This window comes from Crinia signifera, chromosome 1 (genome assembly GCF_055691185.1).
Source record: "Crinia signifera chromosome 1, ASM5569118v1, whole genome shotgun sequence".
In the NCBI taxonomy this organism is placed as follows: domain Eukaryota; kingdom Metazoa; phylum Chordata; class Amphibia; order Anura; family Myobatrachidae; genus Crinia; species Crinia signifera.
Window position 1 is genome coordinate 393942175 of NC_139217.1, and position 16112 is coordinate 393958286.

At 44.2% G+C, this 16112-nt stretch overlaps 1 protein-coding gene across 2 annotated transcripts in view; it reads right to left on the reverse strand.

The window, feature by feature from the left end:
* Positions 1-16112, reverse strand: part of TNFAIP8 (TNF alpha induced protein 8) — a 117740-nt gene that overhangs the window by 25078 nt on the left and 76550 nt on the right. The window contains exon 1 of one of the 2 annotated variants that reach the window (XM_083151606.1): positions 74-358. The exons of the other annotated variant lie outside the window; for it this stretch is intronic. Within the exon in view, the coding sequence (XP_083007732.1) occupies positions 74-104 (31 nt within the window). The 5' untranslated portion in view covers positions 105-358. Of the gene's footprint in view, positions 1-73; positions 359-16112 lie in introns of those variants that run through there. 2 annotated transcript variants of the gene reach the window in all.

Genomic DNA, 16112 nt, shown 5'->3' on the forward strand with positions numbered 1-16112 from the left:
ATCTAGTATCAAAAGTAGGCCACTGAAAAATAAATAAAGCAATAAAAAAAAAAAAACAATAATAAAAACCTACCGTCTTTAGCTTCATCAGACTCTGAGCTCATGGTGTCAGTGCAAATCACTGGAGACCAGATTACAGCTGACGTGCACAGCAAGAAGCAGAAGCTGCAAGTCAACTTCTCAAGCAAAAAAAAGTCAGGAAGAAAAAAAGGAAAGTTCTGCAAGTTTTACCAATCACAAAAAAGCAGTATGGAAGGAAGCCCTTCCCCTTCTCAGCCACTGTCTGCAAAGCAGCAGCTCCTACAGAGAATTCTGTATTGAGGAGGGCAACCACACTATCCACACACGCTCAGTTTTCCTGGGAGCTTTTAGCTTTTTTGGTGGGAGGGGTGTTGCATGCTGTGACAGGACTAGATTGTACTGTAGAAAGGAGTTCCGCTGAGCAATGATAGATGTTTAGCATTTCTTTAAAGTGATTGTTATAGCTGTGTGGTGATTGTTATAGCTACATGACCCAAGGCTAACAACTCCTGCAGGCAGCATTGATGCGCTCAGCCCAACAAAGTGTCACACAGTGAGGGAGGTGTGTGTCATAGAATTGTCAGGGCAGGGCCCATGGAACGGGAAATGATGAAAAGCTGCACACTTCACTTACACAGGGCATGGGGCTATTAGAACAAATCACTGACAGATGTCATTTCTGTAACAGAGACTGGAATTAAAAAAACAAAACAAAAAAAGAAACAACTTTTTAATTAAACAACATTTCTAACATAGTTTAATAACCACTAGAGCATTTTGCTGGCTGCCTTTCTGTGGTTTTTGGGCCTCTTTGCAGGATGATAGTTACTTGTTGTTGTTATTGTTTAAACAAGATAAGTTGGTGCATTACTTATATTCAATAAGGATACCAGGATACATTCCAGAAATAGTAGTAATACAGGTTATGTGGAGATCACGTGAAAATTCTTCTAAACTCATTTGTTTTATTGCTGTAAGTGTATTTAACTGAGAGAATTAGAAAGTCAACGGGTTTATTAAGGAAAACTCAGGCAAAGAATAAAAAAAGTCTGCTTTTGTAGAGAATCAGAACTTTACGTTTATTTTTTGAACTGCAGCAAAAAGTCGACAATCCATTTGCTACAGGTAACACTGCAGTCACTTATCCTTCCCACAAGTGTTCAGTTCATGTACGGTTTATGGCAAAAGCATCATCGGTTCTGGAGGGTGCAGGAAGAGGGACCCCATTGAAAAAAAAACACACAGGGGTTTCAATATAAATATACTACAACAACCACCACCACCACCACCAGATATCCCTTTCCCACTGCAGGTCTTAAACGTTAAATTGCCGTTTTTTCCCCCTTTCTAAACGTTTAAGGCTGCAGTGGGAAAGCGCAAGAGTTGATTTACCGGTTAACTTTAACCAGTATTTCAACCCGTTTCCAAAGCAGAGTCCTAAACGTTTCAGATCCGTTTTTTATGCAGTGAGAATGGCTCTGAAACGGTATTTAAGATCCCACACTAGTCTTCCCCCTCCCCTGGTACCTTTCATCCGGGCAGCATGGTAGGCAGCGGGCATTCCAGGGCTCCTCGTCGGCAGGTCTCACACTGATGCATGAAAGCATCACGCAGGAGGAGGCTGCAGCTGGTGCACTGGGGATCCGGGCAGCGCGGTCCGTGCTCAGGAGGAGAAAGGTCTATTAGGAGATTGTCATTTCATCGGTGGGGGTCCCTGCCGCGAATGGGAAATAGCGGAACCGTTCATTAAATATGCGCATATTTAATTAGCGGCTCATTAGATATGTAATTTCCGGGCCCGCTATTTTCCATTTGCGGCAGGGACCCCGCCGATGAAATGACAATCTCCTAATGGACCTTCCTCCGCTTCCTCCTCTCGAGCACGGACCTGCCCGTATCCCCAGTGCCCCCACTGTCGGTGCACCAGCTGCAGCCTCCTCCTGAATCATGCTCCTTCATCAGTGGGGGACCTGCCGACTAGGAGCCCTGGCATGCCACTGCCTACTGCACTGCCCCGCTGCCCGTATGGATTGCTGCAAGGTACCAGGGGAGGCGCGGGGGGGGAGCAAGGTACCAGGGCAGGGGGGAGGGGGGTACCAGGTACCATGGCAGGGGGGGGAGCGAGGGTACCAGCTGGCAGGTACGGGGGGGGGGCAGGACAGGTACCAGGGGACACGAGGGGATTAAACAGTTTCACTGTGATGTGAATGGTACTTAAACGGTAATCTACTGCAATGTGAAAGCTAATACCGTTTTAAATACCTTTTAAAAATACCAGTTCTTTAAACGGCTTGGCAGTGGGAAAGCAGCATTAAGCTGTCCATACACTGAGCAACTCTACATTCAACTAGCCAGGAATGATTTCCTGGCAGACTAAGCTAGAATGATGCATGACTTTTCCAACATAGGTGGGTAATCAGTAATGTCCGGACAGCAAATTCTTTCTTTAATGGGCAGAACCATGCTGCACTGCAGGTGGGGCAAACCTACTACGAGCAGAGAGAGTTAGATTTGGGTGGGGTGTGTTTAAACCAAAATCTATATTGCAGTGTAAAAATTAAGCAGCCAGTATTTACCCTGCACAGAAACAAAATAACTCCCCCAAATGTAACTCTCTATGCAGAGACTTTACATTAGTTCCACCTGCAACGCACATGATTTACTGAATTAACACCATCATCATCAAAGTAGCCAATCATACAACTACAGTATTATCTCAAAGTAAAGGATTGACTGACTTAACATGGGTAAAACAAAAATAATCAATTCCGGGGTCCGTCCCAATTGTAACATTAGAATTTATAACCTATTGCTAGATACTGCAAAATAAGGGGGGGAAAACCAGCCTTGGCTGGTTGAATCATGCAGTGTGAAGCCCCACCATGATTCCAGCCAGCCCTATTCCAGTATGAAAAACTGGTACCTCCTTAACATGGGTAAAACAAAAACAATCAATTCCAGGGTCTGTCCCACTTGTAACATTAGCATTTATAACCTATTACTAGTTACTGCTAAATAATAGAAGATTTCAAGACCTATGTGAACTTAAAGTACCGAATTGGGTGACCAATCCATTTCTAGCGGAGGCAACAGAACTCCACCCTAGACTGCAGGAGCAGTTGATTGACTTGAAACATGACAGTGAAGCCCAATCCAATTTCCTTCAGCATGGTTAGGAATGCTTTTGGCGAAAGTAAAGGATTCTCATCCTATCCTCTGGCAAGAAGTAAAAATGTTGATTCTAGCATTTCCTTCCACATACTTAGTTGAAAAGGGTTTCAGTTTTGTGCAGCAGCTCCTGACAAAAGCAAGGAACAAGCACCAAATATGTGAAAAGGGCGACCTAGGACTGCGACTAACCAAGATGAAACCAGATATTGAAAAAATTGCATCCACTCAACAAGCTCAAGGCAGCCATTAACAATACTGACACGTTGACGCTATACGCGTTGTAGGTACAAAGAACATAATTGTATTTGGAAAAGAGTTACAAATATTTTACCCTCTTGACAATTATACTGTGATTATTCGTGATTTGGAATTACTGTTCTACTCTTTTACTTATTTATGTTTTAAAGAGGTTGAAAATTGAAGGTTGTCTCCTGTGAATACAATTTGAAATTCTGACCACATTAGATCAGAGTTATCAAAGTAGTGGTTAGAATTAAAAAGGCTTTGCGCTCACTTTTGACATGTCAGCTAACAAAAACGTCCCACCTTGTGAGTGGGAGGAAGGGGGGGTTGGTATGAAATATAGATATAGTTAGGGGGCACTGGACAACTGGCCATTAACCAGAGGGCGGTAGGCTGGAAAAGGTGGAGAACCACTGGTTTAAACCATAAGGAGCGTCTCTAAAGTTTACAGAGATCTGTGCGCAAAAGGAAAGACATTCTGTGAGTGCCAGTCCTGAAGGTGAGAACGCTTGGTCCAAAAATGATATTTAGAGGGGGAGGATTTCTGTCTTGGACATGTCAGAACCGGCAAAGGGGACAGCAATTGCACCAATAGACCCTGCCATTGAGTGAGGAAACTGCTATCACAAGCTCAAATCTACACAAGAGCAGGGCTATAGGGACACAATTAACATATAATGCGTCACTAAGTCCCACCTCCTCTGTAGAGCATGCAGAAACTAGTGCTAGGCTGTGGGGGAAGCAGCACAGGGTATGGCTATACCACTCACCGGGTGCCTCCCCATAATGTGCCCACAAAATTTTGTTCCCACAAAGCTAAAGTGCTGCGTAGCGAAGGGCTCGCACATTACTGGCTGTCCCCTGGCTCAGGCTGGCCAAGTTTCAGTTCCAATCAGCTGCATGTGACAACATGTAGCTACCACGGCCCTCCCCCCGAGCAGTTGGGACAGGCCTGTTGCCCGGACTGCTCCCATGAAAAAGTTAGTTGCTGCCCCCATCACTTTGTCGACATTGCAGCAGCACGGACACCACGATCCCCTGTGATTGCAGCTTCTTGGCTCGAGTATGCTCAAAAGAGCAGAAGTTAATGAATAGCGATTTCTACACTTCTACGAACAGGTCTGAATAAGGCCCAGAAAGCAGCGGCATCTACAGTAGAAGGATCAGTAATAGTTGCAGTGGAGATGGGTGTGGTACAGGGGTTCGACAGTCGGGATCCCGCCAGTCATTAGCCCAACGTCGGGATCCAGACAGCATGGTGAGCACAACTAAGCCCCTTGCGGGCTCACCACGATGCGGACAAGGTGGCTCGCTACGAGGGAAAATAGCCGTCGGGAACCCGGCTGTCGATGTTTTGACAGTCGTGATCCCGACGTTGGGGTAATGCCTGTCGGGATCCCGACTGGCACCCGTAGAGACATGCATGGAGCATTGCAAAAAATATAGAAGGTGAATTAAAATTAAGTATAAAGTGTTCTTTTTCCTTCAAGACGTGAACACAGGTCTTCAGTGCTCCAAATAAAACAGCCAATAAATTGTCGCAGTAAAAAGCTCTTGATGATCAAATAAGGTATGAGAATAAACACAGCCATGGGAGGTTGTACTAAAGCCTAAAAATATGTAAAAATTAAGAATATAGAATTTCTAGGGTTTTCCTTGCATTACCATATGTACCAAAATCTAACCAATACCAGAATCCTTGGAGCCGGGGGGTAACAGTCTTTGGGTAGACTTACCCAACAGACGCCTATGGACCATGGGTTCTTCAAATTGTGGCCCTCCAGATGTTGTGAAACTACATGTTCCAACATGAATTGCCACATTTTTTCCTATAAGAGCATGCCAAAACTGTCATCAACTGTCACAACATCGGGAGGGCCACAGTTTGAAGACCCATGCTATGGACTATCGAGACTTCCCTGAGAAAAAGCTAGTCGGAACCCTCCCAGCACCTCCTGTGGATGCAAACCCATCAGTTCCAACATTGCAAAGGGCAGCTATTATCAGCTGCAAACTTATACAGAATGTAAGTACATATGCTATTACTATGTCCGCTGCTGTAAGTGGCGGGATATACCACATCCTCCAGTCTTAAATGAACATCTTTATAAACATGGAAGCAGTAAGGGAATACATACTATTCTATATGTTGGCTAATATCTCAGTCTGTGTGGCAAACAACTGCAAGGCTCGATAAAACCCATGATAAGGCATGCCGGATAAAAGTGTCACACAATGACCAATTTCAGTTTGTGTATAGGACCGCTATATTCCAGTGTGGATAAAAGGGAATACGTATCATTTGTATCTGATGGCAGCATATTGTACTTACAGATTTACTTGCATACATCTAGGCTCCTTGCTCATTAAACAGCTATTCTAGCCATAGCCAGAGCTGAGCAACTTTGCGTGCAACTTTTTCCATTACAATGCATCTTATTCACAAAAAGGAATAGGTTGCACAAGAGGCTTCTACTGACTAAAATGATAACCAGCATGCCTATAATCTCGCAGTGCCTACATTTATTTTCCAGTAAAATACTAACATAGCATTTTGTATGCATATAGGTGCCTCTAGCTGCTGTAAACTACATATCCCAGCATCCCTGACACAGTTTTAGTATGTTCTAACAGCAAAAAGGGGGAAGGGCATACTGGAATATGTAGTCCTACACTACATATAGGGCTGCTTAATGCATGTTCCTGTTCAAAAGAATGGCTGCCTTTAATCCATGTATATAAAGAATTCATATCCTTTATACAGACAAAAATTACTATTTACAGGAAAGATAATATTTCCTTTAGCAATAATGATGCCCAGATACAGAATAATTTAATTAAACACACACACACACACACACTACGCTTGATCAACTAAATTGGTTTCCTTGGTTAAGTAACATAAGCTATATAAAAAAAAAAATTACTTTCCTCTGAAATTATTTAAATGCATCATTTTTCTGTAAGAAAAATAACTTAACCAAAAATATACATTCCATACTGTATACAGCATAAAGAAACAATGGTACTTGTTTCTTATCACGGCCACAATCGCGGGCATCGTGTGCCTTAACTTTAAGGCACACGATGCCCGCGATTTCCTTTGAAAAAAGCAGTACTCGGGTACATCTGGTGGGTCGTGTGCCTTAAGAAGGCACACGACGCGACCGACGCGATGCCCACGATTTCCCCATAGGCTTCAATGTTAAAATATTTAAACATTGAAGCCTATGCGCGCCCGACGCGATGCCCCCGATTTCTCCATAGGCTTCAATGTTAAAATATTTAACATTGAAGCCTATGCGATGGACCCGATTTGTCCATAGGCTTCAATGTTAAATTATTTTAACATTGAAACTGAGTCCATTTAACATAGTAAAAAATGGGAAACGGCCGAATAAGGTCCATTTCTCATTGGCTATGGCCCCGTCATGTGTGTAAATAATAATGGCCCCCCATTGTGGCCGCCACCCCCACGATTAACGCGAACCCAAAGTGTGGCGAGCGCAGCGAGTCCTCCGACCTTTTCATTCCCCTACTATCCACGTCGGCTTGGAGTTGAGAATAGATTAGTGTGGCGAGCGCAGCGAGCCACCGAGCCCGAAGCGTGGCGAGCGTAGCGAGCCCCGCGAGGGGACGCTGATACCTGTGAAGCCCGCGAGGGGACGCAGGGATCTGTGAAGGTATCAGCGTCCCCTCGCCACGCTTCGGGCTCGGTGGCTCGCTGCGCTCGCCACACTAATCTATTCTCAACTCCACGCCGATGTGGATAGTAGGGGAATGAAAAGGTCGGAGGACGCGCACCGCCGCCCCTCGCGGGCTCGCCACGCTTCGGGTTCGCGTCAATCGTGGGGGTGGCGGCCACAATGGGGGGCCATTATTTTTTACACACATGACGGGGCCATACCCAATAAGAAATGGCCCATATTGGCCCTTTTACCATTTTTTACTATGTTAAATGGACTCAGTTTCAATGTTAAAAAAATTTAACATTGAAGCCTATGGACACGATGGACCCGATTTCTCCATAGGCTTCAATGTTAAAATAATTTAACATTGAAGCCTATGGACACGATGTACCCGATTTCTCCATAGGTTTCAATGTTAAATTATTTTAACATTGAAGCCTATGGAGAAATCGGGTACATCGCGTTGGTCGCGTCGTGTGCGTTTTGGTATGCGACGATTTTTTCCAAAACGACCACCACGATAGAAATCGTGGTGGCCGTGCTAGGAAACAAGTACCAAAACAATAAAAAATGGGGCCTTTTGCCTTACTAAGCGATACATGCATATCAGTTGTAATGAAACAGTATTAAATTTAGTATATTGAAGAGACACAATGATTGCTGCACCAGTAACAAAACCAAACAAAAAAAGCTACAGCAATAAATTTATAGTGTGCACTACACATTAGTGCAATTGAATAAGTATCTGCACTACTAGGTTTTTGTTTATGAAATGCACTCTAACCTAAACATTTATGCGATCAACATCACGACGGTCAGGATACCGGAGCCAGGCTCCCTGACTGACGTTAAAGCGCCGGAGCTGGAACTTTGACACACACATGCCGATGCCACAATTCTGAACTTAAGTATGTCAGTCTGGTTAGGGTCAGGCAGTGGAAGGGGGGTGTTAGGTTTAGGCAGTAGTGGAGGAATTAGTATAAGGCTTAGGGCTATGCTGTGCGGCAGGGAGGGTTAAGGTTAGGCAGTGGGGTACATGGGGTAGGTTTAAGCACTAGCTAAAGTTTGGGGTCAGGCTGCTAGAAGGGAGAGTTAAAAGGGTAGGTGGAGAGGATTCATTTACTATCAGAGCCCCTGTCGATATCCTCTGTATCGGGATGCCAGGGTCGGACAGCCAATATCCCCATCGCTAGCATATCTTCCGTATCCCAATGGCTTATCTGGCTAGGCATAAATGCTATTGTGACAGTATTTAGTTACCACGTAGACCTGTTTAGGATTATGAAGATAGTATTAGTTTTAGGCTGCGACCATATAGGATTGGGTAAAACTGGAATGGCACATCCCTGCCTATCCCCATCCATAGAAGGGGGCGGTATGTTAGGTGTCTGACATCTGTCACTGGGGAAACAGGGAGGAAGAGATTACAGCATCCCTGCATGGTCCAGCAGCACCAGCAGCCGATAAGGAGAGCAGTTATATCCTGCGTCCATATATCTCTTTATCGCCATCCCCCCGCAGTGTTGTGCATGCACATTTAAAAGAAAAAACCCTCTCACACCTTGCCGGCTCACTGGGCAAGCGCGAGATCTCACTATCAATGCCAGATCTCGTGGGCAGCTCGGAGCCAGCAGCAGGGCTAGCGATGTCCCTGTAGTGGGAATAGGACAACGCTAGCCAGTCATACATCGCCCGAGCCGTAAATGGCTGGAGGATTGAAGGGGACAGCCGCGCTGAGCATTAATCCGCGGGCTGTCCCTAGCACACGTTAGGTGCAATGATAACACATTTAAAAAACCTTTATCCCTCAACTTTTAATAGATAGATACCAGCCACTACATATTGAGGACACCCCACAAGACCTGCTGTTTTGGAGATGCACTGACCCAGTCTTGCCAACACAATATGGAACTTATCAAAGTTGCTCAGACCCTTATGCTGGGTACACACTATGTGATATCGTTAGTGAATGATATCGTTAAATATATTGCTTGAACTCCCAGCTGAACAATATAGCGCAAACACACTGAACTATATTTAGTGTTCATTCTAGCACCCGCTATCTTTGAAAACCCATGCAGTTCCTCTTCCCTACAGAAAACTGTTTAGAGCGCTGAGTAGGGTTGTTTACTCAAGCGAGAAGCTGAAAAAAGGGACTAGTCAGGTCCCTGGGTATAAAATGGGAGAAAAGAGAAAGATGTTGCAGCGCTCTCAAATTTTAATAACTAAACCAATTGGCATAATAAAAAGATCACAAAACATACAATAAAAAATATTATTAATAACACTTAAAACCAATATGTGGACCTGTTATTATATAACCTTCTCTGGTAGATCTCAACAAGTGGGGGATTAGGAATCAGCTGGAGTCCAATTTGTAATCCCAATGGATCGCTGGAGGTGTCCCAGTTCACTATGGACTAAGTGGCTTGTGGGGATCCTCTCCAAAGTGCGTTCTGTGATAGTGGGATGGATGTTCCAATTTGTATTCCAATTCCACACTGTGATTGTCCCAATACAAGAATTGTATGGGGGCTCCTTTGATAAAGTGCACTGTGCCAGATATACAGTGCTCCCAGTGTTAAGAAGATTTGATGAAAAGTCCCAGAAAAATCAGCAGGTGATGGACAAAGGTCCAGCGTGATCACCAACGCGTTTTGCTGTAACTTAAGGGGCAGAGGAGACTGTCAGCAGCACTTCAGGGGGGGGGGGGGGGTCAAAGGGGACTGGGGGGGACCTGAAGCAGATGTCATCAAGCCCCCCCCCCCAGTATTGCAAATTTGCGGATCTTCGAGGAGGAAACAGGGCTGAATAACGCAATTTGCATCATTAGCCCCCCTCCCCTGAAAGTCGTTAATTACGGGAGATTAACGCTGGCACAGGGGAGATTGGGGAGGGGGTGCCAGTTTCCGTGACTGTTGCTCACCTTTCCGTGAAAGGTGGGGGGGGGGGGGGGGAATGACCCAATTTAAAAAATATATATATATTTAAATTGAACAAGGCAGATATTCCCATGAGCAGACAACAGGTATATGCAGCCTAAGAATGTATATTTCCCATATACTTTAAGTAGTGCTTTGTGTCTTATTGTCTGTGGGTTTTATGTGAAATCTACTTGTTTTCTGTCTGCATTAAACAGAGTGTTCTTTTGTATCCACATAAAAGTTTGCAGAAATAACGTGGTTTTTGCCTCCTTACTACTTGGGTCATTTAATTGAGGAAATTCAGTGCATATTTCACTGATATAGTTACTCTAGTGTTAGTGTGTGGGAAACCTGGAAACAATTATAGAAGCTACAAACCACCAAGTACTTAAAGCACAGAGAGAGTTTGTTGTTTTCCAGGTTATTAAGAAAACAGTCTGCTAAACAAATCATCTACAAAACAGGTACGTTGTTAATGTACGAAGACAGAGTGGGAGAATCTGCCGCACAGGACTAGGCTTTATTCTAGTTCACTCTTTCTGACAAAAAGATTTGAGTGCTATACAATCTTTGCTATCTCTGTACTTTTAACATACAATTCATTAGATTTGCAGTATATAGTCATTGCTGCCCTGTCTATCTGGGATTCGATTTGTGCTATCACGGGAGCGTGCATCGGGATAGCAAGGTAAAAATACGATCTGCTTACGATCAGCATACGATCTGCATGCGGTTTTGACTATATAGTCAAAATCGAATGTCAAATCTCACCGTGTGTACACAGCAAAAGAATGATGCAATTTGATAGCACCTTCTCTTCGTTATAAAAACAACAGGCAGCTAGCAAAAGAATAATACAAGATCAGGAAGTGTAACTGGGGTTATAACTGTATGAGATGCCATTTGCCCTTACACTTTGCCAGAGTTAACCCTATAGGATTACCGATTAGCCTGAAGTCCAAGTCTCCATTACTGCAGATTCACAGGTATGAAATTGCTGCACATCTAGCCCACAGTGAGGATGCCACAAGCACTGACTGCTCTTATCTCTGTCTATGAACACGGTTTATAACTTTTGTTCAATATTTGCCTATAAAATAGATTATGAAACTTCACATGTTTTTAACAAAAACATATGCACACAAACTACACTTACTTGACTTTGGCATGTCCACAAGGGATGTACTGGTTTTCAGTATCTGTGGCACTGGTAAGAACTGTTTGCCAGTCCTTACCTGATCTCTTCTGTGCTCATTCCTTCCCCACCTACTGCTCATAATACTCGATTACTCCAGCAAAAGCCCAATATACACCACCCACAAAAGGCACAGAATATTGTTTGCTAAACAGAAGATAGAACAACCCTGTTTGTTATTTTGGGTGTTGAATTTCAGCACTTGTAGTACGCCTGTCATTTCACATGAATTTTTGTTCCAAGACAGTTTTACTGACAAACAAAGCACCTTAGAGAAAAAGAAAACAGAAAAATATAAACCTTAATTATCTACAGATGGAGCCACCCTGTTTTAGCCGGGTGCCGCACCCTGCCAGATTTTAAAAGAGCGATATGCACGGTGCCCATTTAGTGTTGCCCAGCTTAAACAGCTGGGCCCGTCCGTCCCAGCAGTCCAGAGAGCATGGGGGAAGTCCAGCACCTCCATAGGTCCCAGATGCACCCCAAACAGAGATGTTGGCAGGCGGGTCCGCCCACATTAGTGACATTGGTGGCCTAGCCCACCCACATTAGTGACATCAGCGGTCCTGGAACAACCGCCTTCAAAAGTCCCGTGAGTGTAGGTTTGGAACCCCTAGACGTTAGTGCTGCACTATTGAGTTATCGTAATCGCTTGGAATCGGATGGTTTTTGTTCATGCGCAGGAAGTTTGACTGGCATTTCCAGCCTCCCTAGCCCTCTAATCCAGCCCATCAGATATATCTTATGGTACATTTGTATACCATAAGATATATCGCATGTGATTTATCGTGGCTAGACATATCTTATGCAATATATGTTATGCAAAAACAGCACAAATTACTAATTCGTATGCAATCATTTCCAGGAAGGTCCAGGGGGAATTCAAGGTATATCATATCTGACGTATCATTTAAGTGTATGGTGCCCTTAGGAGATATTTACATGTAATATATGTACATATTTGTGTCGTTGTTAAAACACTGAGCGCCCGATGTGGCCACAAGATTTTAATGACCTTTTTGGTTCTTTTCTGTTTATGTATAAACACCACCTCTGTATATTTAGCAAACAGACATTTATATAGTCTAACAGGACTTGTCATCCTGGTTTCTTTACTGCAAAATTCTGACCTTGTTCTCGGCTTTAATATGCAAATATTGTCCTACATGTCTCCAAAAATAGTCTGACATTCCCCTTTTCTGGATCATAGGATTTTTCCATTTATGTGACCTACTGTCAGACTGTGGCACCTTACTAATAACTGAGCATTTTTAAATCTAAATAGAGGAATGCAGATTTCATTCTCCCCCTCTCATATTAAAATATATATGTTCTCTCTACAGTTATATAAATATATATATATATATATATATATATATATATATATATATATTTTTTGCAGAGCAGTTGTACCACGAACCAGTCCAGAGGTTGTATGATAAGTCTGTGAATGAAAGGGAGGCAGGAGCTAATGCTGGCCACACATCAGACCAACTTTCCTCCAACCATCCAACTAGTTGCTTGGATGGAATAAAAATCTGGTACTGGATGGGAGCAAAGGACAATCAAAAATGTGCTAAAAAACCCAGGAAAATGGGACAAAAACATTCAGTTAAATTGTTTAAATCAAACAGTTTGAACTACAGTACCGTGTCTGAGCGACAGTTTTTGTCCTTTTCCAGATTTTGGGAGCAAATTTCTGAAGTAAATATTACATTTGCTCCCGTAGCAAAGAGAAATTTTATAGACCAGATCCTTGCGCATCCAGCAGCCTCACAGTTGAATTTCCTAAAGGTTCCTCACAAACCTTCACCAACACCATATACACCACAAAGAAAATGGAAAAAACAACTTATCGGGCGCTTTGGATCCTCAGATTGCTCTGAGATGTTCACATGCAGTGGAAAGAAAATAAGAGCAGGGAATAGTGAAGTACGTTTTTCACTGTGCACTTATTTAATAACATATAACATAAAACATGTAACAGGATATCCACAATTTAAAACATCAATTAAAATCCATATACAGACAAGTTCTGAGATTACCGGATCGAATGGGAACTGATTAGCAAACAGTTCCAAAAAAGCTTCAGAACAGTCCTTCAGTGGCCAAACTGCTGGATCTCACGTTCTGTGTGTCCGGTCCTCCGTCTATCTCTCCTCCTTCACATACAAATCTCACCAAATTACATTTGCTCCCATCCGGTACCATATTCTTATTCCATCCACGCAACTAGTTGGATGGTTGGAGGAAAGTTGGTCTGATGTGTGGCCAGCATAAGCATACAGTAGATCAATATGATGGGACGGGGAAAGAGTATATGGGTGGTCACAACAAAAATGTGGTATCCGGATGATAGATCTGCAATGACTAGGGAGGCAGTCAATAGGTCGACACCATACAGGCAACAGATACAAAAGATTGACGAGGTTTAAGGTCGAGCCACTTTGCCTGAGTGCACTTGTCCTGATAGTGGTCACAGAACATAAAAACATTTCAACAACTGTCATGTTGACCTTTTCTACCTGTGGACCTTTCGTGTGTCAAACTTCTATGAGTTTGAAGAAACTCAGGGAGCCCGAGGTGTGCTCCCACCACCAGTGCTGTGCCTAAACACATGCATAGGGGGTCGTGCGATCGATGGACCCTCTCCCAAAGGAGAAGGGCCCCGTTTTTCCCCTAACCCCTCTCAGCCTTAAGGCCGAAGAGGGGAAAAAAGGGATTGGTGGGTCCTCTTCGCCGAAGCTTAGAGAGACCTGCTTTCCTCAACCCCCGGAAGGGTCAGGACGGTGGGTCCTCCGCACCCAAAGGTTTGGAGAGACCCGCATTAGGCTTCCCTCTGCCTTGCAGCTCGGGGTCGCCCTCGAGGGGACCGAAGCTCTCCCCAAAAGGATGAGAGCTTCGGTACATTGGGGAATGGTAGGCCCATAAGGGTCAACCACACAACCCAAAAAAAAAGTGACACTACAGAAAATAGAAAGCGTGAAAAGTGACGAACGTGAAGAAGGAAAATAAATAAATAAATAAATAAATAAGAGAACCCCAGCCAGAAGGCCAGGGTGGGGGTTTGAAAAATTGTCCTACCTAGAGGGGAAGTGCGCAGTGCAAGTGCTTACTTGTGCAAGATGATTTTTGGGATCACCCGTGCAGGTTTGGCACCCCGAGTTTCCCCGGGGGCACAGTGTCTACGAACCTGTGGAACATTGCCCCCGACGCGATGGCCGCGATTTTGCCATAGGCTTCAATGTTAAAATAATTTTTAACATTGAAATCGGGAGCATCGCGTCGGTCTTGTGCCATTATAATCGCACAAGATGAGATGGACTTGATTAAGTCCATCTCACATAGGAAACAATGTGAAATGGGCCAATATGACCCATTTCACATTGTATATGGCCCAGTCGTTACCCCACGATTGACGCGAACCCGAAGCGTGGCGAGGGGCGGCAGTGCGCGTCCTCCGACCTTTTCATTCCCCTACTATCCACGTCGGCGTGGAGTTGAGAATATAAAGTGTGGCGAGCGCAGCGAGCCACTGAGCCCGAAGCGTGGCGAGCCCCGCGAGGGGACGTGTATACCTGTGAAGTAATATGCATCTGCTCGCCACGCTTCGGGCTTGGTGGCTCGCTGCGCTCGCCACACTTTATATTCTCAACTCCACGCCGACGTGGATAGTAGGGGAATGAAAAGGTCGGAGGACGCGTCAATCGTGGGGTGGCGTTCAGGGTGTCAAATTGGGGGTGTAGGGAATATTTTACATTGAATCTAATGTAAAATCGGGTCCCAGGGACCCTGTTCACATTTGATTCAATTAAAAAATCGGGTCGGTCGCATCGCATGCGATGCGACCGACCCGATTTTTCCGACACGACCACCCCGATGGAAATCGGTGTGGCCGTGCTAGGAAACAAGTACCAAAAAAAAACAGAATACATATAACATTAAGTAGATAGGGTTTATATGCGATTCTTATGCCCGGTACACACCAGCACGACCCGCTCACGATGTGCATATGAGCGGGTTCCGATCGCGACCCACACCCGGGTGTATGATCGTTTTCAGATCCTACCTGTTGCAGGTAGGATCTGAATATCAACTGACCGACCCGTGGGGCCACGCATCCGATCGGGATCAGAACAGGACAGAAAAGTGCCCAAACAACATACAATCTACATCCAATTGGTCGGAATTGGATCTAGATTGATGGCATTAGACCCTCATCGTCCTGGTGTGTACGCTGCATAAGGTTCAGTTATGTGGTCAAGGCAGGTGTTGCCCTTGTGCCACATTTTATGATTGGCAGCCACCAGCACTGGTTTTGCCCATAAATAATTTAACCAAATATAATTTGAACTGGGCCAAAACCACCAACTTGGGGTCCCGAGGCACCGCAGGGAGCCACAGCACACAGTTTGGGAACCACTGGCATATAGAGTATATAGCATTCTCTACACCTGATTTTAGATAATATCACCCATAAAGCACCGTACACACTAGACAAGATTTTAAAGGGGGACCTCTGAACAATAGATTTGAACCCTTTGATTGCCAGGTTAATTTGTCAAAATTGGTGTGAAAATTCGCAAGCAAACATTTTTATTCATCATAATATAGGAGATATAAAAAAAATGTACACAACATTTTGTTTTGTTATTTATATAACAAATGTGAGCAACACTGGCATTTTTAGAAGATATTTTGCGCATTATACAGAGATGTCAGCACTCAAAAGGGTTAAAAAAAATCATCTAGTGCAGTGGTTCCCAACCCTGGTCCTCAAGTACCCCCAACAGTGCAGGTTTTCCAGCTCTCCACACAGAATCACAAGTGACATAATTAGCTCCACCTGTGGATCTTTTAAAATGTGTC